Source organism: Equus przewalskii, chromosome 17 (assembly GCF_037783145.1).
Source record: "Equus przewalskii isolate Varuska chromosome 17, EquPr2, whole genome shotgun sequence".
Classification (NCBI taxonomy): Eukaryota; Metazoa; Chordata; class Mammalia; order Perissodactyla; family Equidae; genus Equus; species Equus przewalskii.
Window position 1 is genome coordinate 79,953,954 of NC_091847.1, and position 24,631 is coordinate 79,978,584.

A 24,631-nucleotide genomic window follows, 5' to 3' on the forward strand; every position below is an offset into this window, starting at 1 on the left:
GGGGTCCCTCTAGAGGGAAGTTGTAATGCCCTGCTCTGAGAGAACACACTTCTGATTAGGAATTCTTCACAGAACTTTAATTCTTCAAAGAAAACATGAACGATCTGGACTTTGTTTTAATCAGCCACTGAAAGGAGAGAAATCAGAATTTTAGAGTTAGAAGGGGTCTCAGTGGCCATCGGGAACCGCCCTCCGTGTGCAGGTGAGCACGCACAGGCCCTGACGTCAGGTGACATGCTGTGGTTCCCCGGGTGACCAGGAGCCAAGGGCCCAATGCCAGACCCCTTCTCTTCCATGACATTCTGCTATAATGTAGTCCACTTCATCATGAATATTATTATTAATATTCACTTTCTGATTATTCTCCCCATTCCCAACCCCTCATATGATTTTCAAAGACCTAGAAAGGTCATCAGCTGCAGTAGGCTGATGACAGCATCTCTAGCATTGTGCCTGAGAAACCGAGAGATTCCTGGAACGAATGGTGTACCCCAGTGGCAATGTACATCAGGTTCTTCTTTGTCATGGTACTGTTAGCAGTATTTTATAAATAGCTATCATACTTTTTTCCTGCAGGTAGGAGAAATACATAGAGAAATAGGGTATTTTGATCTGCTTAGTTTGGGGAGAAACCTCATTTAAACTCTCTGAACTTCAGTATTGTCCATTTGGGAAAATATGACTTCAAAAGCATGTGAAGCTCTATAATCCTCAATTCCTGAAGGGGCTGGTTTCGAGTGGAGTGCATGTGTGATGTTCGGTAACAGTGGGTGTGTTAAACACTTTCCATGCATTTGCTTAATGGGCCTGTGGTATCACAATTCTGGACGAATCCTCATCACACCCTCACAGTCTATTTCTGTTCTTCTATTTCTGAAAAGGAACCAATTCCACTTTAAATGTAATCTTTTGTTACTTTAAAACTAGAACAAAAAATTCTTGGATCCACTTTCAGAACTTAGATTTAGAGACGATTTAGGCTCAGATGAGACAAGCAGAGGTTCATTCTTTCCAAAGTTTTTCTCCTCGCCTGGGTGTGATTCTCTTAAAGATCTACTCGCTGTTTTTCCTTAAGTGATGTTGAAGGTGCCTGAACAGGTGAGCAGAGCTAAGGTGGCGTAGACTCTGTCCAGCCTCGCTAGGTAGGGGACGGGATTGTTCACCGTTGGCTCATCTGGTCCCCATTCTTTCCCCGACCTGTGCCTAGAAGCCTTATGAGGAGGCCTCGACATGAGGATACTACAGCTGCCTTCTGTTCTCTTTTGCTCTCTCCCCATTTAATAATATGCTATTCTACATAATCTTTTAAAGATAACCTTTTTGATCATTCAAGTAACACATGTTTATTGTAGAAAAATTTGAAAATACAGAAAAGGTTAAAAAGAAAATTAAAAATCATCCTTAATCCCACAACTCAGAGGCAATCAGTTATGAGCATTCTGGTAAATTTCTCTCTGTTTTCATTCTTAATGGAGACAATAGAGTCCTGAGAATAAAGGTTCCCATTGGTTCTAAAATGGTTAAAATCCTCGTGAATCTATTAATCCTGATTAAATTGAGAAAAGCCGTTAATTGATATAAATGGAGAGCAGTCATTATTGTAAATTATTAGATTTTCAGAAAAGTCAAGCAATTAATATAACTAAATAATAGCTCTATATTTACTTATTCCTTTTTAGTATGTATAGAAAAAGCTATTATTACACTCGTAAAATGGCAAACAACAGAAATCAATACTTTAACCCTTTGTTGTAAGTTTTATGAGTTTATTTTTGATATTCTGGTTAAAAGAAGATGATAAGAGAGAAATTGTGTACTTTACTTCTATTTTTATCCAGATAGCAAAGATTTATTGACTATCTACTATTTAAAAGACAGCACATCTTCGGCACATAGTAGACACTCCATCAATATCGCATCCCTTCCCTTCGAGTGTGTGAAGGAGATGCCGACTGTTAGTGCTGATTTCAGTTTATCAGTGTCCATTTCTCGTATTGCCTTGCTGAAGAGTTACAGATAATGGACTCAAGATAGTGAAACGATCAGTACTTTCTTGATGTAGGTTCACAGCTGTGTGAGATGCCAAGGTTTCTCTCTATAGCTGCATGCTCTATTTTCTTTCTCACGGTTGAATTGGTTTGGTTGGCAGCTGCCTTACTGAGCACAGTTTGGGCCCTCCCCAAATGCTTGCCATATATAATGCACAACACCACAGTTCTCTGGCCCATCATATCCATCGAGGAAGGTTTTCTGTATAGACACAGTGAGAAGGTAAGAAAAGATACTTAGTTTTACTTAATTTCAGTGTACTTCGTTGTTATGGAGAAAAAAATTCAAGAAGTTAAATGAAAATATGGACTTTTTTATCATGAACACAGGCATAAAAGATAAATTGTACCCAGCTGCAGCCCCTTGGATCAAGACCAAATTAGTAAAAATAAAGGCAAATTCTGTGACCCTGTTTCCACGGGATGTCAGAAATGAACTGATGTGTTTTGAGTATTTTTTAATCTTTAACTGTAAGTTCCTGGAAGAATAGAAATTCAACCTCTCCGTCTGGGTCGGGACTAAAACACCCATGAGAGTGTTGCCACTGAAGTCACTCTGCACTCACTGAAGTTGTCCCCTGTTGACTCACTATTTAAAGCATGCCAGATTATTTGCTCCAACCTCTCAAATCAAAATTCTTAAAAGAGAATAAATAGGATCTCAAAGCAAAAACCATGTGAGCGAGCATTTTTAAACAAAGATTTTCTATGACGTATTACTTCCTTCTTTCTACGTTGTCACATGCCACATGCAAAGACTCTTCTGGTCGCTATTCTTCGAACTTGTTTCCCCTGAACTCACTGAAAGAAATTATTTTGGTTTGTTCCACAAGGGTAGAATATGTTTGAACTCTGTTTAACAGACCTAGAATTCCCACCTGCTATAGCAAGAGCCATGTCAAGTACCTGTAATTTTTGTCAATTTGTACTTGGCATGGTGCTTATTATGGAATACAGTGGAACTTTTTTCACTGGATGGTTTGCATCACCCTTATAGGAGGGAAGAGAAGAAACTGGAACATCTCAAATGTTTCCCTTGGTAAGGAAGGGCAGAGACCATTCCTGGGAAGCTGTGGTCAGACTCTTTCATCAGGACATAGTCATCAAATGAGAGATAGAAAGGACAGTAATAAGCAGAAAGGGTCAGGCAATAACCAAGTACTGATGAAACTTATCAGCTGATCCATTACTTGTCAAAGGAAGTGTTATATTATTAGAACAATAATTTCTAAATCTTAATGTCTTGAGGAGTATTAGAGTTTATGTTTACCTTTGCATACATCTTTTCAATGACTTCCTTGTGAGTGCACAATTCTGTGATTTTGTAGTTCAGATGATTAGATATGAGATGCTTTGATTATCATATATATGATTACGCTTGTGTATGATTATGTGTCACTGAGGTGTTTTTCTCACTAACAATGGCCTTGTCAATAACTGAAGAACTTACCAAGTTTAAAAAATTTTTCAATCACTGTGAGTTTATTTTGTTTGAGTTCAGAAAACCTCCATTGACAGTGTAAAACTGGCTGAAATAATATTTCTATATGAAATAATTTATTTTTCATCCTTTTAGACGTTTGTCCCAATGTAACCAAAAATGAACTTAAAATTTTGTGGTTTTTTCATGGAAAAGAGTAAGGAGATCTGATTGTATGTCTAACATATTGAAATATGAAGCTAGATAAAATACTTGTTTGTAATGCCAATATTATACTCTAAAGTATAAAGAGTATATTTAGTGTTTATTTCTCATCTTAAGTTTTAGCAAAATGATAAATTCCTGCAGAAAGAACTTTGGTCCATAGGGCACAGATGGTGACTTTGCTGCCTCCTGCCTATGACGTGTGAAGTGGGACAGGCTTGTAGCTCCTTGGAATCCCATGGACGAAATAATGCACCTTTTTCTTTCAGAAGCTCTAAAAGTAAGAAAAGAAAAGGAAAAAAGCCCCACCAATATTCAAAAGCGCAATTTCAAAATGTCTGAAGCGTGCCTTCCCTGTGGAAGAATTCTACATATAAAAGAGAAATTCTTAAGAAAGGGAGAAAATTCATAGTTTGTATCTTGATATTATATACTTTTCAAAAACTCTACCTTTTAGCACATATGACCCAAGATAACAGGGACCAAGACTAAAAATAATAATATAAACCAACGAACAATGGAAATAGACAGGAAAACGTATTGCCAGGCAATGAACAGTTTCCACAATCAAGTTATGATGGAAGGTAGCTGTGTCAAAGAGTTGGGCAGCAAAGTTAAGTTCCTCATATGAGGACTGTGTTATTAGCTAGAATCTTTAAGAGTTCTAGCATCAGGTTTGGTAGGATGAAAGAAAAATAAGGGATATCACCATGCACCTAGTTTCCGGGAGAGAAGAGAGCTTTTAGGAGATAACGAATCAATGAGGGAACAATTTCAATTACGCGATAACAAATTAGTACAGGAGTGAAACCAGAGCACAGGCTCCCAAAGGCCAAGGAATTCCTTCAATGAGAAGGTGAATTCTTTGTAGTTGTGAATACATCCCTGTAAAAATCACCCACCCGTGAGCCACTCCATTAATCCGTGTCGGTTTGAAAACAGATTGAGTCACTACCTCCTGGAAGAGAGAACCCTGGTAGGTATCACGGTAAAGAATCAAATGGATTTTACGTCCATTTAGTAGTAGAGGGAGGGAGAACGAGGAGGGGAGAGGATACTTTTGAAAAGGCTATTTTCCCACTTATTTTTCTCTTGCTTTGGTGTTGAGAGCACTTAGTGAAGAATTTGGAGATAATTATTCTTGGTCAGTGGATATTTCAGACTATATCTGTTTGTCTCGAATACACATTTGAAGCATCTATAGAAACGGCTTGTTCCTCTGGTTGTGTTTCTAACACCTGTGTGATGGATCACCTACTTCTCTTGATTCTGCAGTGAGAAGTTACATCTGCAGCAAATACAGAAGACTTTTAAAATTGTTATTTTTATTTATCATTCATACAGTTACTATAATTTTTAAAAAAATTAATACACATTCATCTAGCGTCACATTTTACCAGAGTGTGGGTGTGTTCCCTGTAACTTAGCATATATGGCTTATATAAAAATTGAAGAGGTACTAGGATTCTCATGTATTTTAGCTCTGACAGCCAGTGCCTAAAATTTAAGCAAAAATAATATATATATAACAAAATATATCCTAGTTAATTTAGTATCCTGAAAGCAATGATTTTCTAAGGTCTTAAAAGAATAAGGCATTATATCTGGAATACCTTTCATCCCAGTATTTGCCTCCACAGTTTGGAAATCTGAGCCATAGTTTAGATTATTTTGAATGAGAACATATTGTCATATTTGGAAAACATCACCACCACCCTGTATGTTGGTCTTCTTTCCTTTCCCATCAGTGCTTTCAGGAGACTTCCTCTGTTTTCTGTCGTGTCCCCATCTTTTTTTGTTTTTAAAAACAGCTCAGCTTGTGCTTACTTAGTGACAAAGCTCTCCCTCATATTATTTGCCCTGTGATGAAATGAAGTAATTGTGCTCACCAGGGTTGGAGATCCAAGATTCTCTCCTTGGGAGAATATATAGCTAAAAAGATCAATGAGCCCAACATTAAGCCTTAAAAAGTTGTGACTCCGACTCGTGGTTCTTTGTTTTGTCCTACCGTGTCCCCTCGACCGTATCCCCTCGCACGCAGTCTGTGTGAAGGCAGCCTTCTTGAAGCTGACTTGTTTGTTGGTGAAGTGATTGAAGTCAGAACTTTTGACTCACATAGAAATGTGAGATGAAGTGCGTGTATGTCTGCGGGCTTCACGCACAGACACGCTCAACCCTGTATAACCTGCCTTCCCATGTCTCCGCCTGTGCAGAGAGGACCCTGGGGCCCGGGGCTCATCCCGCCCACTTTGCAGGATACAAAAGAGGGGATTGGGTGTCTCCACTTGGTCATCCGCCTTTGGGTGGTCTGAAGCAATTCGCAGTTTCCCAGAGACCCTAACTTTCTCTCAGTGCATAGTTTATACAATGGAGAGGATAAACAAAAAGCTAACTGTCCGAATACTGTGACAGAAGCCCACACATTGCAGTTATTTGAAATATAGTTTTCCAGGTAAAAATGCATTTAATTTTAAAGATGCTCTGTTTTAAATGTGTAAGGATTTTAACAAAATTGAATGATGAGTTCTGAATTTTAGAACGATATAGCTTCCTGGGCATATTTTACACTTTAAGAAATTTATGAAAAGTATAGTAATGATTTATTTTGTAATTAAAACACACATTTGCTGTTATGCAATTTCAATTACACTCTAATTTTACCTCACTCCTTGTAGGACGTTTAACTCAAATTGGGTTAGTTAAGGGTTTAAAAGTATTTGTAAGAGATTATGTTTTTAAGTAGGGTTTGTGGAGTTTGAAGGTAAATTCAAAATTATCCTCAAATATCTGTAATGTGTATGTAGATCTTAATTTCAAATCTTAAAGCAAAGATCTCAGTCTTTAGCTGACTTTCAAAGCATTTCCTGAGTAGATTATGTTGTATGTTAGTGAAATCAGTGTGTAAGTGTTTCCTTTGTTAAAACATCTCCGTTTTCCCTCCACGCAGTGAGCATGGCCACCAGCAGGCTGATAGGTGCTGTGGCGGGCACCATTCTGGCCCTGGGGGTGATTTTTGGAGGCACAGGGTGGGGAATAGAGTAAGCATCATTGTGAGTTTCAGAGTGTTTGTTTGGGTCCTGGGGTGTGAGCTGACCCCTGGCACCTGACCCCCGTGTCTTGTCTCATTGACCTGTTTCCTGTGGTCGCGCAACTTGTGGTGTGATTTGGGTGTGTTTGTGTCGCGTGGTCTGCTTGTGCAGTGTGGAGCCTTCTCCTGTCTGGAACAATGTGGGGCATAAAATAAGGCTGGGGTGCTTGCGGGGTCTTCACAATGAAGGCAACAGGCCAAATCTTCCTTTGTTCCTCCACTTGCAAAAGTAATTTTAGCTACAGATCTTTTTTTTTTTTTTTTACTATTGGCAAAAATTCTTTTATAGAAGTGTTTTCTTAAGATTCTTATAGTGAATTTAATCTTCACTGGTCAAATAGACCCACATACACACTAGGCATTATCAACAGTGGTAGCTCCTTTTAAAGATAATCCAAATGATAGTCGTTTTCTCCATTTATTGAGTGATACAGGAGGCTTCAGCTTAGGTTTTTTTTAAAAAAGGAAGACATTTTGGATACTGCCTTTATTTTTTTCTTATAAAATAGTTAATAATTCAAATTTGAGGGGCTGGCCCCATGATGCAGTGGTTAAGTTCATGCACTCTGCTTTGGCAGCCTGGGTTTGCAGGTTCAGATCCCAGGCGCGGACCTACACCACTCGTCAGCCATGCTGTGGCGAAGTCCCACATACAAAGTGGAGGAAGATTGGCACAGATGTTAGCCCAGGGCTAATCTTCCTCAGTAAAAAATAATAATAATTCAAATTTGAAGTTTACATAAATATTTGGGAGCAAGGAGCATTAAGAATAAAAAGACATTTAATCCAAACCTTCAGAACCGTCAGTGAACAGTTGCAAATTATCTGGCGTGTTTGCCTTAAGAGTAACCAGTGTATGAATAGATGCATTTTATGCCACTTGCCTCTTACAGAAACGCAGCTCTCCTGGTGCCTTTACTCAGGTTGCTCTGTTCTGGATCCACCACCTCAGAATAGCTGTCAGTTCTCCACGCGATGTTGCTTTTTTGAAATCGCTAATCTGTAGACTCCTGAGTTTTTCCCTCTCTCTAGTGAGGGCATTTACAAATGACAGAAACACCCCTTCACGTGCTGTCGTTTCCGTTCTCTGTGGTGGTAACACTCACAGTGGCCCGGGAATGAATTACTACTATCTTAAGGAGTCACCAGATACCGTCTCCTCAAGCAGCCCAAACGCGGCATGTCGCTGCCGGCACACACGTTCCTCCTCAGCCTCCAGGGCGGCAGCACACAGGTGCTCTCCTTGGTTCTGGGTCGGGGAGACCCAGGCACCGAAATCGCATTGAGAGGGCCGCAGGGCTGTGGGTCACACTGGGATCGAAGACGGCCTGGACCTTCTGTCCCTGGAGTGAAGCGATTCGGCTAGACTTGGGTCTTCTAACTCACATCCCGTCAGGATGGACTGTGAAGCCGCTTAGCCCAGGGGAAGCTAGAAATACTGCGAAAGCTATTTGTTTTTAACAGATGTTTAGATATTTAACAAATATTTAGAGAAAACAAGAACTTTGTCCTGTAAAATTTCACCTTGGGTCTGTTGACTGGATTATATACAGAAGTAAGATTCCTTTTCCAGGGGAAATGCTATATATACATTTATGAAGTTCCTCCTTGAAGATAGTTTTCTAAAAATCATCCCAGTTCCGTTTTTATATTATTATTTGGCCGTAACTGTGGTGTGCTGCCATGTACCAACTGAAGGGACGAATTTGAGTGGTTTCCCCTGCGAGTCGGGGTGGCATGCAAAGCCACGGCCCCTCTGGGGAAGCGTCGTCCCTGTTCCCAGCGTTCCTTGTCGTCCCTCCCTCCCAGCATTGCTGGTTTGTGGCTATTTCTGGTTGTGACAGGTAAGTCCGTGTGAGCGTATATATATTTTTTCTAAAAATAGATTTGTTATTTATTATTCCTGGTTTATGCACTGTTTTTGTCTATTAGTTTACTGACTTTTCTCCTTCAAATTCCAAATTTTGCCATAATTGCTAAATATAGTTTTTTTAAAAATAGAATCCACATAGTATAATATAGATCATTGTAGCACTTCCTCGTTTAACTGATAGTGTGATGTTCATCTAGCCGCTAAGGATTCCACAGACAGAGGTTGTTTTTCTTGTTTTGTTCTGTTTTGTTTGTTTGGCTTTTATTTCTCATTAGTTTATAATTGCAAATCAGGAATCATTTCTCATGGATTATGTATTGACTCGAATCCCAACCTGTGTTTTCTGAGCTAGCAGAGTGCAAATCGTGTCAAAGCACAGAGTCTGTACATGGCGATAGAAATACATTTTAAGTGTTTGTTTCAAAATTGTATTCCCTATAAAACTGTGGGGAGGAAGTACATAGAAATGGAATCCCGTTACATTAGAGCAGCTGGAGGACTCTCTGTGAAGGGCCAGATGGTAAATGGTGTGGCCCTGCAGGTCACCAGAGGCCTGTCACGACCTTGCGTGAAAGCAGCTGTAAACAGCATGTAAATGAATGAGTGTCGGGGTGCTCCAGGAGCATTGCTTTGCAAAACAGGCAGTGGGGCCAGCCTCGGCCTGTGGGCTCTAGTCTGCTGACCCGTGATTAACAGCACAAGCTTAGAGTCAGACGAAGCTATGTTCAAATCTGCCTCTGTCTCTAAGGAAGCTTCAGAAGCCTCTATTTCTTCACTTGGTGAACAGGGAGAGTCATGGTTCCTACGGCGTCTGGCGTTTGTGAGGATCAAGTGAGCTAATACTTGTCGCGTGCTTAGCACTGCACCTGGCATGTGGGACGTGCTCAATCTACAGTGCCCAGCCTGCTGTTGTTGTGGATCATGGTGTGTCTCTAAAGCCACGAGAGTTGGGCTCTGTGAACCTCAGTGGTTAGTCCACGCCCAGGGGCCTGAAGAGACTACATCGCGGACCCCACTCTGCACCCACGCCCACGGCGCTGGGTGGTCTCTGAGCAAACCACATGCCGCAGACGATTACAGTGCTGCTGGAAGTGGCATCCATTTATGTACGCAGCCGAGGGCACTGATGTGAGCAGAAAAGAGAATTTTTTACACAGAAATGAATGTATACACAAACCCGAGAATTTTAAGGGAACTACCAAAATTGGCCTTGTGACTCGTGGAACAGGGATGTATAGTTAGGAGTAAAGTATTTTGCTGTGAGGGCACTGTACCTGCATATTAGCATCCTGAGGAATGCGATATTTAAGATGATTCTTGTATTAAGTTAATGTTGCTTACATTTAAAAATAGTGAGCTAAGGTGTTTTCCATGTGCGTGGAGAGGATGTCCTGTGACACGTGTCAGCTCTTAAACAATTGACAGAAACTCCACTTTGTGTTTTCTTCCTGGCTGTCCTTCCTGCTCCCTTCTTTCCTCCTACCTCCAAGCCTCAAATTTCAAATGGGGATGTGAAAGATGGTTTCAGTTGAGCCTAAGGAATCTTTTTTCCATTTGCTCAAAATTACCCAACTGAGTTTTATGCTTCCTTTATATCTCGCCTTTGGACCCCCATGTGGCTGCTTAAACACCGTACAGGTCCTTTGAGAAATCTGTCTATCTTTGAGATAGAACATCTGTCTTTGAGAGGAAAGCTTCAAAAGTCAGATGTTTATTGGTAACCTCCTTCTGACTTCTAAATTTTAATGGTCTCCAACGGGGGCATAAAAAATTTAGCGTTCACCCAACTTCGTGTGCTGTTTGGAAGAGCTCTTGAGCAGCTCGTGATTCCTTCTTTTCGTGCCCTCGTTTGCCAGTCAGATTGAACTAAGTCTGAGGCAGCTGTGTCTTTACGCGCTCTTTTCCTTGTTCGATTCGTGATGCTGGGAAAGGGGAGGAGGAGAAGACGGGCCATGACAGCGGTGGGGGCATATTTGCTTTGAGTTCTGCAGAAGGTGAATGTACTAGAACCTAACTGTCGATGGTGCAGAACTGTAGATTTAAGGGCATACAGGTCCCAGCAGCCGCTGTCCACAGCATTTAAAGCACGATTGAGCTAATCGAAAAAGGTGACGTAAGTGTTCAGCGATCTGTTACTCGGGGTGTTTACTTCCTGAAACCGCTTGTCTGCCTTTCCCTTGTGCTGATGAAGATGGTTGGCTCATACAACTTTCTTCCCATGATCCTTTGTCACAGGTCCTAGTGCCACCAATCTCATAATAGGCTCCATCGCTGGTGCCATCCTGGTAGCAGCTATTGTCCTTGGGGGCACAGGATGGGGATTTAAGTAAGCAACGCCGCATGTCTTCTCCGTGGCTCTGGCACTTCTCTTTTCTGCTTACATAACCGAGTTTTGAGTTCCTGCTACAAGATTTCAAGTTTTAACAGTAAAAATGCTAAAAATAAATATTTTTATTCAAAACTGGGTCAGAAAAGGAGAAACGTGGAGCCTCAAATGCCATCCTCAGGCAAGTAGGAAAACATGAAATGTGGAAGGAGTTCACTTGTACTACTTTAAGGAGAATGAGGTAGAAGTCCTTCAGGAGAAGATGCTCTAGCTTTTAGGAGCAAGCGTTCTGAGACACATTTGTTTCTACACGGATAACTGAGGAAAATACGTAGTTGGAAATGGGTAGATATAAATTCCTTCTGTCTGTTTAAAACTGGTTTATATTCCATTGACATTTTGAAAATTTCACAACCTGAGTAACCGTTTGATCATTGTTTTTCACATGTAACATAATATCTGTAGCTTTGTGATTTGAAAAGCTTCATTATTTTATAAAAACAAACTAAAAAAATATTTTCATTAATGCCATAACCTACTGAATTCATTTCACTTTGGAGTTTGAAATCTGGCTTTGTCACACTTGATATTTTCTAATTAACTGTTAGTATTCACAGGTTTGCCTGGTGTTTTCGTTATGACCTTTTAGTTTGCAGCATACGTTGATCACCAAACTAAGTTTGTTTAAATAGACAAGCCAGATAATCACAAACAAACCTTAATTATGGTGAAAATTTTTAAACCTGATTTATCTAGTTTGGTTGTTTCCATACCTCGGATTCGCTGGATAATTGGTTTTTGTGTCTTTTCCTGCTGTAATGACTTGATGATTATGATTTGCAGAGAAGACACGCTGTTCCAGATACTCCCCATGATAAACTCAGCTTCAACCAGATCTGCAGAAACAAATTTAAATGGGAAATAAGACCATCACCCAAATTCAAAACCCACTTTGCCTCCATCTGGTTATTCAATAGAGGAAGTTTTTGGCCTGAATTATCTAATTGCCTTAATTATGAACTTTGTTTTATTTTATATTTCGGATCCTGTATTCATTATATCTAAACCAGCTAAAATGTTATTATTAGAAGCTGATTATGAAAGAAAAACAAGCCAGAAAATGATTTAAATAAATTCAATGTGTTCTGCTAATTTTGTTGTCAATATTTAATGAGTAAGCCTACAAGTTTCTGAGTGGCTTCAACTTGGAAAGGTGTTATCAAAAGGTGCTTCTTTTCTACAGACATTTATAAACTCACACTTGTTTGGTGAAATGGTAATTTTGGCATCAGTGTGTTTTCAAAAACACACACACACACTGGGCTGCTCACATTGGCATTTCTTGTTATGGCATTCGCAAGACATCACTCAGATAATGAGTCACTTATGTGGTACCTGAGGAAAGACACGCTTTATCTGGGCGGGCCCTATCCCAGTGGAAGCTTTTCTCAGTTCCTCATTACCACGTCATGGTAGTTCCATGATCTGTTATTGTGGTATAATGCTCCCTGGAACTTTTTCATGAATATGCCTCAAGAAAAATAAATTTGGCTCCTGCCCAGGCTTATGCCTCCTTGGCATTAGGAAACCTCCTTTTCAAAGGCCTGAAAAATAGTCTACTGTGCATCTTGGCCCCCCAGCAAACTGCAGTGACAAATTTACCGTGGCAGCATTTGGAGATGAGAGCGCTATTCTGTAGCAGGACCTCAAAACAGTGGCCTCCGCCTAGCTCACAGCTTGAATTGCATGTTTCTTTGGGGAAAAACGGAACAGGCTTTATCACTGTGTATATAAGTGGATCAGGCCGTACAGATTCTATCTGAGAGAGATGTCTAGTCATCAGAAGAATAGAAAAAAAGGCGTGGGAGACAGACACAGTGAGGGGAGAAACAGCCTCTGTGGGGACTGTCGTGCGGGCATGAGTCCCGCTGAGCTGTCGGCCCCCTCCCATGCCCTATGGCCCTAATCATTACCCTAATGGAAAACCTCGCAGAAGGCACACAGGAGTGTGAAATAAATATTTTTATGTCCTGAAACAAAAAAGGAAGGCAAGATCTTGGACATGTAACTTTAGCAGTTTCAATTTGAGAAGCTGCTGCTCTGGGTGCTAACCAAGAGGGTTTTAATTTACTTTAGATTTTAACATTAGCAATGTGGTTTGTATTAAACATTAAGTAACTCCTTCTGCCTTGCAAGAAAAGGCTTTGAATGCTGGATGAGAAAGTCTAGATTTTCCCACCACTTGGAGTTTTGGAGATTATGAGTCTAGAGATGATTTGGAAGGGCAATTATTTGCTAATTGAGATGACACTGAGTTTTTCGTTGAGTTCGATGTAGCTACAAGAGAGTTTCCTTTAGAATCAGAAATTGAAAATAGTTTGTAAAAAAGATTGCTCTAAATACCTTTATTGGAAATCCCTCCTGAAATCAGGCTTTTATTACTAGAAGAGAAATTAGCAAAGTAGCCTGAAGAATTTGAGGGTACATAAACTTTTAGACTAAAGGAAAGTCTATTAACTTCCCCAGGGGAGTACTGCTTTCTCCTAACGTCACGTTTCTTCAGGTGTCACACTGAGTAGTTTAGATGTGGAAGAAGCGTCATACCATACGTGACCTGTCGGAGTGTAAATGGGAAGTACAGCTGTGCTCTGACCCCGGACCTTGTCTGCCATTCTTTATAGTTCTTTTCTTAAACTGCATTTCCTCTGAAATAGGTGGTAAAAGCATAAGCATATGTGAGTGTGCATGTGTGTGTGAATGTGTGCACGTCTGTGTGTGTGAAGTGATGATAAAGATTTATCAAGATTGTCATCAAAAAATAATATACATTTAGATTACTTCTTTTTAGCAGAGTAGTAGAGTCTGAACGCTTTGGTTAATGCAGACGAGACTTCCGTAAGCCAGGTTGGGGAAATCCTGAGAAGACAAAAACGCTTTATTTGGTAGGTTATTTGTTTTAACAAATTCTGATCTCTTGGGTCATGTGGTGGGTACACCTGAGTGACTTCAGTTAACCCGACATTCCACAACTATGAGGATCCTAAGGGATGATTTAGTCTATAGATGCCCATTCTTTAGGGTCTTAGGGCTTTTCTCTGAGCAGTCCAGGGAAGCATACACATCGGCCCTTGCCACCCCGGCGGGCCCACCTTTTCCGGATGTCTGCGTCTGTTTACACGCACCCCGCGCTCCTTCTCCTCTGCATTGCCACTTGCAGGACAGAGCCCTGCGTTGCGGTGCAGAGGGCTGCAGCCTCCCTGCGGGTTGATGTGGTGACTCATGGCCTCTGTCCAGTGTTGAGTGATAATGCTACTCGACTGGATTATTAGAGCTGTTGCTTTAGTAGACATAGAGAAAAATCAAGTAGATTGAAAGATCGTTTAGTAGCATCTTCCCACAGCTTACAAAAGGTGACAAATGTATAAAAAGAGAACTTCCTATCTCCATTTAAAAATGAACAGAATTGCTGTCATTACCTTGGACGTGGCTTTTTATCTGGCATTCCCTAGATTTGAATGCAGGACTTAAGATGTGAGCAGTATAGTCATTTACATGCACATGAAAGTATATCAACACCATAGGTGATGGCAGCAGGAAAGAAAAATTCTAGGTGATGGTAGGAAAAGAACTTGAAAGTGACAGTGACATAGTTGGTCGACAATTCAGATCACAAGATTTCGGACGATTATTGCATTCTTCCACCCATTTCATAATGTCTCCGGCTGTGGGCCCCCATTGCCACGCCCCACCACCCCACCACCCCACCACCCCACCACTCGCTCTCTCCGTGGGATTCGGTGGCAGTAGTGGCCGTACTGCCCTGGCAGAACTGCTCCCGACATTAAAGGTGTTGGTTTAATAAGTCTGTGTAATTATCATATATAGTTTCCTCTCTATCAGAAGTAACTTGGGTTACAAGTTCTTATTGAACCTGACTTTGGCTCTGAGAGATTCGGTTTGGCCTGTGTTCCGTTTGGTTGAACAGCGTAAAGAAAAGACTAAAAGAAAAGGTACTTGCATAAGTGAAATTTAAAGAACCATGTCTGGATTACCACAAGGAGAGTTAACTGAATTGTTTGAAGGTCAAGTTGGATGAAATTTGAAAGGAACTTAATATTGCTAATTATATTTTCTCAAAAGAGGAAATGTCTCTCTTTTTTCTCTTGGCTTTTGATTTTTGCAGAATTAGGAGATGGAATCAGTTCTAGCTGGTCTTTCTGTGAGGAGGATAACCAGACTGTAGCTTATCTGATCCCAGGACCATGTCCCGGTGTCTGTTAAGGAGCCTGGTCTCCCTGGTACCTGTCACTCCTGGGCGAGGCACATTCTCACTCAGACCTAGGGGGTCGTAGTCGTGCCAGGTTGGCCAGGAAGACCCAGTACAGTCCCCGGACCCCCTGGGGAAGTGGACTCAATCTGAGGTGGCCTAGGAGGAGTTGGGCGAGGGCTCCTTGGTCGGGGGGCAGTGACTTTTGGTGGAAAGATAAAGAGGTGATAGTGGTGGATAAGTACATACCTGTGAAAACAGATCTGAAGGCTTTACAACTCCAAGATGGTTACAGTCACCTGGAGAGCTTGGTTTTAATTCTGTGTAGATGTGTGTATAGTATAATATATATTGTAGACAAGGGTACAGGTTTTTTCAGAAGTAGTAAAAATTGGTGAAAACTGGGTCCATGCAAGGTTTATGGATTATGCTACTATATTATAATGATCCAAAAATACTTCATAAGTTTTGATGAGAAAGGTAACTGTCTGCAGAGTCCCGGGGGCAGAGGGTTTTCAGAGGAGACAGCTGTGGAGGGAAAGCTGCAGGCACCTGGCTGTGAGAGTTGTGCTTTCACATTCACATAGAACGAGACTTCTTTTCATAGAGAAAGCTCAGAACAGGCAGTTCTCAACACGCAGTGGCCCCTAGCAGTTCTGCAGTTTACACTGAGGAGCCTTGAAGTCACCCTGCGCGGGGGTGTCTCTGTCTGTCCTCACCATGGGGCTCCACACCGCCCCGCTGGGATCAGTGGAGGAAACAGGGTCCTGGAATCCCTGTAGATATTCAGGGTCCCTTTCCCCATAGAAAGGCATGATTCTACAGGGTGGCCTGGCCTCCTGGTCTAACCAGGGAGCCCAGTAACCCTGGACAACATTGTTTTTTATAAAAAAGTGCAACCTAAGCTTCAAAAACTGACTTTTAAATGGAGCAGAAACTTTTGGACACTGGAGGTTGCCTGGATACCAGGCTGAGATGGAATTTCATATCTCCATTTGAAAATGAACTGGATTGCCGTTGTGACCGTGGACATGGCTGTTAGCCGACTCCCTGAATTTGAATAAAGGAATTTTGATGTGGGCCATATAGTCGTGTACATGCACAGCGCTAGCTAGTGAGGTCTTTCCTCGACGTTCATTTTCTTTGAGGAGACGTCAGTTTAACACTTCCCTGGAGTTCCAGCCACACACCGCTGTGTTGTCTGGGTCCCTGGTCCTTCAGGGTCATCTCACAAGGTCAAGCAGTCCCTGTTTCTCCCCACCTGCCTCACAGGAAGTGTGGTTCCTCCTCCATGGACCTTCCAGGGCTGTGAGCATGGGTAGAGACGCAGACCCTGTGCTCCCAAGTGACAGACACATGCTGGGAGGTCCCTCTTGCTGCTGCCTGTTTCCTGGGCAGGTCCACAACACCTGCTTTCAAGAATGTAGATTCTGAGGGGCGGGGGTGGTGAGGAAAAGGCGGCACTGTGGTAAACAGCTTTTGCTGCCGAAGATTGCCTGCCAGGCCAGTGGCCACATGCTTGGGCCATGACTGAAAACATTAGCAAAAAGGAGGTTTTCTTTAAAGAGTTTTCTATTTGATATTTCAAAAGAGAAGCATCAAAGTGGTCGTCTTGGGTGAAATAAGAACTTTGCAGGGTGTCTTTTTATATACTTCAAGCTCTCGTGTTGTTCTTATCTTGAATGAGCTCCGGCAGAAGAGGAGTGTCCTGTGACCCTCTGGCTCTTAGGGCTATGAGGGTATCCAGCTGGCCCTGAGTGGGTGGGCAGGGGAGTGAGGGGTCCTGGGGACTCCTTGGTCCCAGTTTGCATGACGCCTCGGTGGCAGCTGTGCTGCACCCGCCCGGTGCGCAGACCAAGTGCATGAGCCTCTTGCTTGATGCCCCACATGAAGCCAGACCATGGGGAGGTTGCAACCAACTTTTGTTGTTGCCTTGTGGTGTCTTGCTGGTTCTTTCTTTTCTCCTTTTAAACATAGGAACCACTTTTTAGGAGACTGGACACTGTGAGCAAGGCATTGTAACTCGCTTATTTCAACTAAGCTGAACTGCTGCATTTGCTTAACTAACCCGAGCCCGTGTCCATTCTCCTTGGAGTGTGCTGTCTCACTGTGCACTCTGGTTTCCGCCCTTTGCATATGAACGTGCTTGTTCCATAGCAGGGTAAGAGCTCACACCCCAGGGCAGCCGGAGAACAGCAGACAGGGCTTTCTGCCTCCAGGGCAAAGGCCAGGCCACTGACACAGAGCTCTCGACTTCTGGAAGGAAGTATCCACAAGACCTTCCGAGCTTTGCTTAGTTCTCCTAATAGCCCGCCCAGTGGAAGAGCCCTGTAATAATTCTCGTCTAGTCAAAATTAGCTGTGGCATCTACTTCTGAATCAAGAGACAAATTGGGCTGCTGAGGCTGCCAGTGCTTTAAAATGAACAACTTGAAGCTTGTTTAGGGTCTTCACAAATGGGGCTCCTCTTGCGGAGATGTGAGGACGCTCGAAACTGCAGGCTGTTCTGCGCTTCAGTTTCACGTTCTTTTGGAAAATCTGCGTTGGTGTGAGCTGATTACCGTGCTCTGGAGCTAGCCTTGTCGTCATTGCATCATCCCCTCATCATCGTCTGATTAATATTGTGGATTTCTCCCCTCTGTTGCATCCTTTTCTGACGCACTCTGGAAGAAATGTCAAGAAGAGGAGATTCGATCCCACCCAGCAAGGCCCCATCTGAAGCGGCGGCCCTGGATGACCGGCACCTTGCACGGTGGCGCTGTGGGTGTGACACACTTGCAGCCACGTTGCCGGAACTGTTAAGTCTGTAAATGGGAACAATGGGTGGTAATGACTACAGAACTAAAGTTGGGGCGACAGGGATGGGGTAAAAGAAAACTCTGCTTTTTGGAAATAATTTCAGAGAGCCCCTCCCCCCACCTGTCAATCAAAAGGGGCAAAAGACAATGTTATAAAAAGAACTATTTCAGAATCTTTTTTTTTCTAGCTAAAGGAAGAAGGAACAACAAAAAATTAAGTGCAATAAAAGGACCATTAAAAAATAGCAAATGATTTTTTTCTGTCCTCAGCCTGCTGGCACTTAATATCTTCTAAATGATTTGGCATGATTTTGTTTTTCCTTTTCCGACCAATGACACACTCCAGTGGCATGAAGATCTAATTTTCGAAAGGGTAAAAACTGCATGGCATACATCCTACAGCAGCTAGCAAGCCAGTCCACAGCAAAACCTGCACCTGACCCTCCCCTCTGTGAAGGGAAAGAAGAGCAGGGGAGCCGCCCACCCCGGTCTGGACCGGCCCGAGGAGCACACGGCCCTGCTCTGGTTGACTCACTCTCCGGTGTTTTCTCTCCTGGACTGAGCATCCTTTGGAAATGGGAGCTGGAATATGAACAATGATGCTACTGTATAGTTCTTTTATAAATGTAAATATGGAAATAAGCGATTTTGACACCTCATTTTCACTTGTCTGTATTGAAATATTCCCCCTGTAAAGGTGCCCTGTAAATCCGAGTTTACCGGTTGGCTCCCCATCCTTTTGGTTTCTTTTCTCTGTTTCTGCTCTGTCTGTCCTTCTCTGTTGTAACATGTTGTACGATGATTGTTGGGTTTGCTTAAAAAAGACATGTAGCCACTGATGCAGGGAGTTTGGACACAAAACAGGTGCAATTTAAAAATGAAATGCTTGAATCCAAAAAGAAATGAAAGGTGGGGGGACACAAACAACAAAATAACCCAAATTAAAACCACAGAACTTGTGTAAATGCAAATACACGCCCTGACAAGCCCCTCAAGTTTTGCTGTCATTAGAAGTGTGTGTGTGCGGCGTGAGAACGGAGACACCCTCAAATCACTCACAGAAGTGCCAACCTCATGAGGCTCGTTTTTGATTTTGACAATTTTCTTTCCCTGTCATTAATGTGAAAGGAGGAGAAACTTAAAGCCTTAAATAAAAAAATAATTTTTAAATGTTGAAAGGTTGGGGGAAAAGTTAAGCTTCCCATTTTATTCATATCTATTATTGTCAATATTTCATCCCTGCTTCATCTTCCTGCCTCAAAACACGTCTGGTAGAGCCGCACTGTAAAACCGCGCTGGCACCGGGAGCGGCCGTCGCCTTCTGCGAGCATCGTGACAATAGGTTTTAATTCTGTGTGTTGTTTTCAGAAAACCTGGCTTGGCCCGCACTGTGTTGCTGGTCCGTGCACTGCTGCCCTGGGTTCTAAGGGGATTCCACTGTCTACAAACCCCCTTCTCCCTCCTCCAGGCAGATTTGCTGGTGGAATCCGGGTCCCCAAGTCCCTCTCAGTTTACTTCACTTTCACTGACTTCTTCCATTTATGGTCAAGAGAGCTTCTGTTCAAGTGTTAAGGGAATACTTGAATGAAGAAATTTGGTCCCAGCTGTGTTTGGAATGTGCAGACTGCAGTGAACCCCTGCAGGGGCAGCCGTCTGGAGCTGAGCCTGCCTGCAGCCCCCCGGGAGCCCGTGCTTCTCTAAGCCCCTCTTTTTTAGGAACAGGACATGTGATCTACTACTCCCTTCTCCTTGACAGCCAAATCCGTTGCTAGGTTTAGCTTTAAGACCCTTTTCAGCAAGATTCACGCCACTCGTTTCACAGCATTTGCTTTGACTTTGCAAAGGATTATGTCCTAAAAATGTGCTGCTTGAAACAGTGGGATTTTCCCCCAGATATCTTTAATTGTGGAAGTGTCACAACCATAGAGCGAACCCTTGATTTCTATGTAACACAACAGGCTGTAACCTAACATCTTCGACCTGTTATTGCTGTCTGAGTGCCAGGTGCTACACAGGCGTGCAGGCATTCTCGGGAACTGGCTGTGTGCGTTGACTGTAGTAACAGGGCTGTCTGCATGGTTTATCAGCCTTGCTCTTGGTTTCATGGGGCAAGGTGTATCCCTCTACCTGTGGCAGTGGCTCTTCCAGCTGGAGGAGACTCAGATGGCTCGGCATCTTCCTGTCACTGCATCGGCTGTGTCTGTCTGTGGCTGGGTCCTCCTCGCCGGCGGATACCCAGCCGCTGCTGAGTACGCCATACATGTCCACTGCTGTTCCAGAGGCACCACGGCAACTGAACAGACACAAACCCACGGTGGTTACAAAACAAGTTAAATGTCTATTGTTGACTTTCGAGCATTTCACAAACAACATTGTAAATGTGCGATGTTATGTTTTAAATCCGACCACAGTGGTCCCCAATACTATGTACATATGGCAAACGTCCAGTGTAACTTTTTGTCACACTGGCAGTTTCATAGGTAACCAAACCTGTGCTCCAATGTTAAATTATTTGTGTGTATCTGTAAAAACCACAAGCTTTAAGCTGTGTGCGCGAATAGGAAAGGTGCTGCCACCATACAGCCGTCAGCAATGGCTTAGGATGGTTTGAGGTGGTTTGAGGTCAGCTATTTTCAGACTGCTGTGTTTTCTCTTGCACGTGCTATTCATTTGCTGATTTTTGTGCTGTGAATACTCCCTTTTATTAATTTGAGCTCAAAGCCGAGCATCTCGCTGTTTAATGTCCCCCGACGAGAGTTGGTGTGAAGTGACCACAAGCCCCCATTTCACCTGCTGTACTTTTGGCGCATTAATCAGCGACACCTGGACGAGGAGACCTGCGCTCACTTCATTGCTCACCTGGGATCCTGCATGAGCCCACTGGATGAGAGCTACTCCTTCTAGATAAACGAGCAGTACACATAGGTGCATGTTATGAAACACGATCACGTACAGCTGTGGAGTTTTACTGAGTGGTAGGTGTGTTTTTTGTTTTTGTTTTTCTTTTTTACTATGCAAAGGTGGGAAATGCACAAACTTTTCAAAGACTAGTGTCTGAAGAATTTTACAAACAATACTTGAATCTTTTCTTTAAGGTCATCCCATCATATTTTATAGTAATTGTTGCTTCCATTGTTAATTTTCATTTTTAAATGGTTTGTAGTTTAAGTGCACAACCTGAAGTTTTGTTTGAAGTTAATAAATTCATCCATATCTTGTTGGCTGCCTGTGAGCGGAGGTTCAGTAGTCATTGTATGCATCTTTTAGTCAAGTGTATATTAAAACTTTTGTTAACGTAGAATGTTGTAGCTTTATACTTTGATCATTTTTCTTCAACCCTCTTTCTGTGTCCTCCCGTCTGGTTAAGTGGCCGTGCATCTGATATCATCAAGAGTTTTAGCACCGGTCTCTCGATCAAAGGCTCACTCAAAATTTAATGTCAATGGAGCAAAATAAAATCTCTGATGAATGATAAATATACTCCTGATTAGGATTCAGTTTCATGGGATTTATTGGAAATGCTTTGCTTTTTATAAATCAGGGGAAAAAAACACCTTAGGATCATACCACTGTCAATTTTTTTTCTTTAGCGTCTCTTCTGAGTTTAAAGAGGAAATGACTAGTGGTAACATCCACACTTTTGAGCTGGTACCTAATTTACAATCAGGCTATGAAGGAAATGGAAGTATTTGGTTATATAAACCGTGCTATCAAAACATTCGAAGGGAAGTATTTCCTCACACCTCACGTGGACTTGGGCATCAACTAATATTCCTCATCAGGAGTGTGTCTCAGTGTCTCCCCTTGCCCACAGCCTTGCCTTGGTTTGGCCTCAGCAGCTGGGTGTGTCTCACTGTATCTGTGGTACCGACACAGAGAGAGGCCAGTCTGACACGTCATTCCTCGGGTGGCAGTTTGCAGGGCCCTCCTTTCCTGTAGGATAAAGTCCAAACTTAACAGCATGAGCGAAAGTTCCCCTCAAAGAGCCTCTTCTTCCCAGGTCTGAAGAATCTTATGTAAATTTTATGTCCGGTCACCATAATTCATTTGTTTCCGTGTCATTTCGTGTAATAAAAGAAATACAGAAACAATAACATGAATATGATGCTTTAAATAAGAAAGCATATTAAAGTGTCATTTATATTGGACTCTAAAGGGATGATCTGATTTTTTTGATATGTTTTCCTTTAAGCCATTCTCTTTTTGAGGTTAACCTTGAAGTAAGTTCCTTGCTCCCCTGGTAGCTGACTGAGAACAGAGACCCAGAAACCAGAGACTCCCTAGGTAACAGAGCTGCAGCCCTGCAGTTGAATTGGACGTGAATCATCCTGTAGATAATCTATCTGCTCACGTGGAATTCCTAGGTGACTCTGACATTTAAGATAGGCACCCTTGAGGTTAAGGTACCAGGGTTAGAGACTTCTGCTCATTAGTTTATTCACTCAACAAATATTTGTTCAGCCTCTATGCTAGGAACAACTCCTGGCAATTGAAGGAACAGAAGACAATTCTTGGCCTAATGCTCACAGTCTGGCAGGGAGAGACACTCATTTAAAACAAAACCAAAGCCCTGTGAGCCCAAGGTGGTGAGTCAACCATGTGCTAGGAGCGCGAAGAGAAGTGGTTTGGGGCAGGCGGGAGAGGGATGCAGGAAGTCTTCCCGAAAGAAGTTGTTCTTTCTTTTAATTGAAGTACAATTGACATACAATGTGCTGTTAGTTTCAAGTGTACATCATAGTGACTCAGTATTTATATACATTATGAGATGATCATCACGATAAGTCTAGTTGCCATCAGTCACCAGAACAAGTTACTGCAGCATTATTGACTATACTGCCCATGCTGTACATTCCAAACGAGGTGTTTTGAGCTATCGTGAAAGATGACAGCAAAGACAGGCTCACCAGTCTGATAAAGTGGGAAACACACTCAGGGCACAGGGGGCGACCTGTTCCAAGACCAGGAAGAGGAGCTCAGACCCCTGGGGTAAGTAGTGCTAAGTGTCTGACTCATCTGGCCTGTGTTTCCTTCCATCCACTTCCTCGCCCTCCCCCCCCCGCTTCTTTCTTTTTTTCCTTCGTACCTTTCACAAACACTTGATCTATAAAAATCCTACGGTACTGTGCCGGGTCTCAAGGTCTCAATGACTCTCAGCTCTCAATCTTTGAGCAAGATGCAACATTTTTTTTTTAAGATTTTATTTTTCCTTTTTCTCCCCAAAGCACCCCCGGTCCATAGTTGTATATTTTCAGTTGTGGGACACCACCTCAACGTGGCCTGAGGAGAGGTGCCATGTCCGCGCCCAGGATCCGAATGGGCGAAACCCTGGGCTGCTGAAGCAAAGCGGGCGAACTTAACCACTCGGCCAGGGGGCCAGCCGCAAGATGCAACATTTACATACAATGTGATAAGTGCCCTATAGACGTAAGTAATTAGGTGCTGTGGGAGGAGAAAGAAGGGAGACTCTCTCTGCCCTTGAGGTCAAGGAGGGTTTCACAGAGGAGGTGGCATCTGAGCACAAGACTGTGCAATTGGACCTATTACCACGATCACCTATTGTTAGGTTTAACCCGGGCTCGTTTTAGTTGGCAGAAGTCCGTTCACAAATCCCTTGGAAGCAGAACAACCTGTAATGTTCAGATCTAATGTTCTGCTGCAGACGTCTGGATTTCTTTTGCCTGTGTGAAGATTATTATTATGAGGGTCTCTGTTAGAGCCTTTATTTTTAGATATTTACCCTCTGATAGCTTATCATGGATCAGTCTTAAATGTTTGGGCTGTCAGTAATGACAAAGACAGCTTCTTGACCTGGCTGTAAACCTCTAATATTTTCTTAGCATAAAAATCCCTGGCTAATCTCAGTCTGGAGCGAGGGGGTGGATAAGAACTATAAATGCTTTTAAAGCATCATTTAGTAAGTCCTTCAAATACTGAGGGGTCAGAATCGTTTTCCAAGTGCAGTTGCGCTTCCGGTCCACTAAAGTTGGCGTTTATCTATCTTTTATGCCTCAGAGAGGGTTGCCATCCCTCGATCTTTTCGGAAACCTATCAGCAGGTCTGGCTCCTTGACTAGAACAAGTTACTGGTCACGTACGTGACGTCTGGAGAGAAAGGAAATGCCGCGGCGCCTCATCACCTCGGCAGAGTTGTCCTGCCGGGATCTGCGCCTTTGCCAGCTGACTGCGTGTGCGCACACACTTATGGGAACACTTGTGCACCTGTGACCCAAGCGTCCACCCTTGTGTGGACATTTATCTGACAGTGATGATCATTGAAAGCCAAATTGGCCCAGTCAATCACTTGGTCCTACAAAAATAAGGCAAAACAAAGCATAACAAAACAAAATCTTCCTGAATGATCAGGAGTACATGGAGAGTTCTTCAGAACTCCCGGGAGCTGTAAATAGCTTCCAGCCTCAGGAGGTAAATGAGCTCACAGCAGAGCTGAGAAATAGGGAAAGAATGGCCACTGTGGTGAAAGTGTCACACTGGGAAAGGGAAATACAGATGAACCACCATGGAGATCAGCAGAGGAGGACTCCCTGCTCTAGGGGTGTTGGGAGGAGATCAGCAGAACTCTCTGGAAGA

At 42.7% G+C, this 24,631-nt stretch overlaps 1 protein-coding gene across 6 annotated transcripts in view; it reads left to right on the forward strand.

The window, feature by feature from the left end:
* The window catches only part of ADAM23 (ADAM metallopeptidase domain 23), a 151,834-nt gene extending 129,642 nt beyond the window's left edge, over nucleotides 1-22,192 (forward strand). For 2 of the 6 annotated variants that reach the window (XM_070581777.1, XM_070581780.1), the window contains exons 25-26: nucleotides 6,641-6,731; nucleotides 17,917-22,192. In XM_070581777.1, coding sequence (XP_070437878.1) covers nucleotides 6,641-6,731; nucleotides 17,917-17,965 — 140 coding nt within the window. In that variant the 3' untranslated portion in view covers nucleotides 17,966-22,192. Of the gene's footprint in view, nucleotides 1-6,640; nucleotides 6,732-10,889; nucleotides 10,981-17,916 lie in introns of all 6 variants that reach the window. The other 4 variants (XM_070581775.1, XM_070581778.1, XM_070581779.1 and 1 more) reach the window with 2 other exon arrangements.
* The last annotated feature ends 2,439 nt before the right edge of the window (nucleotides 22,193-24,631 follow it).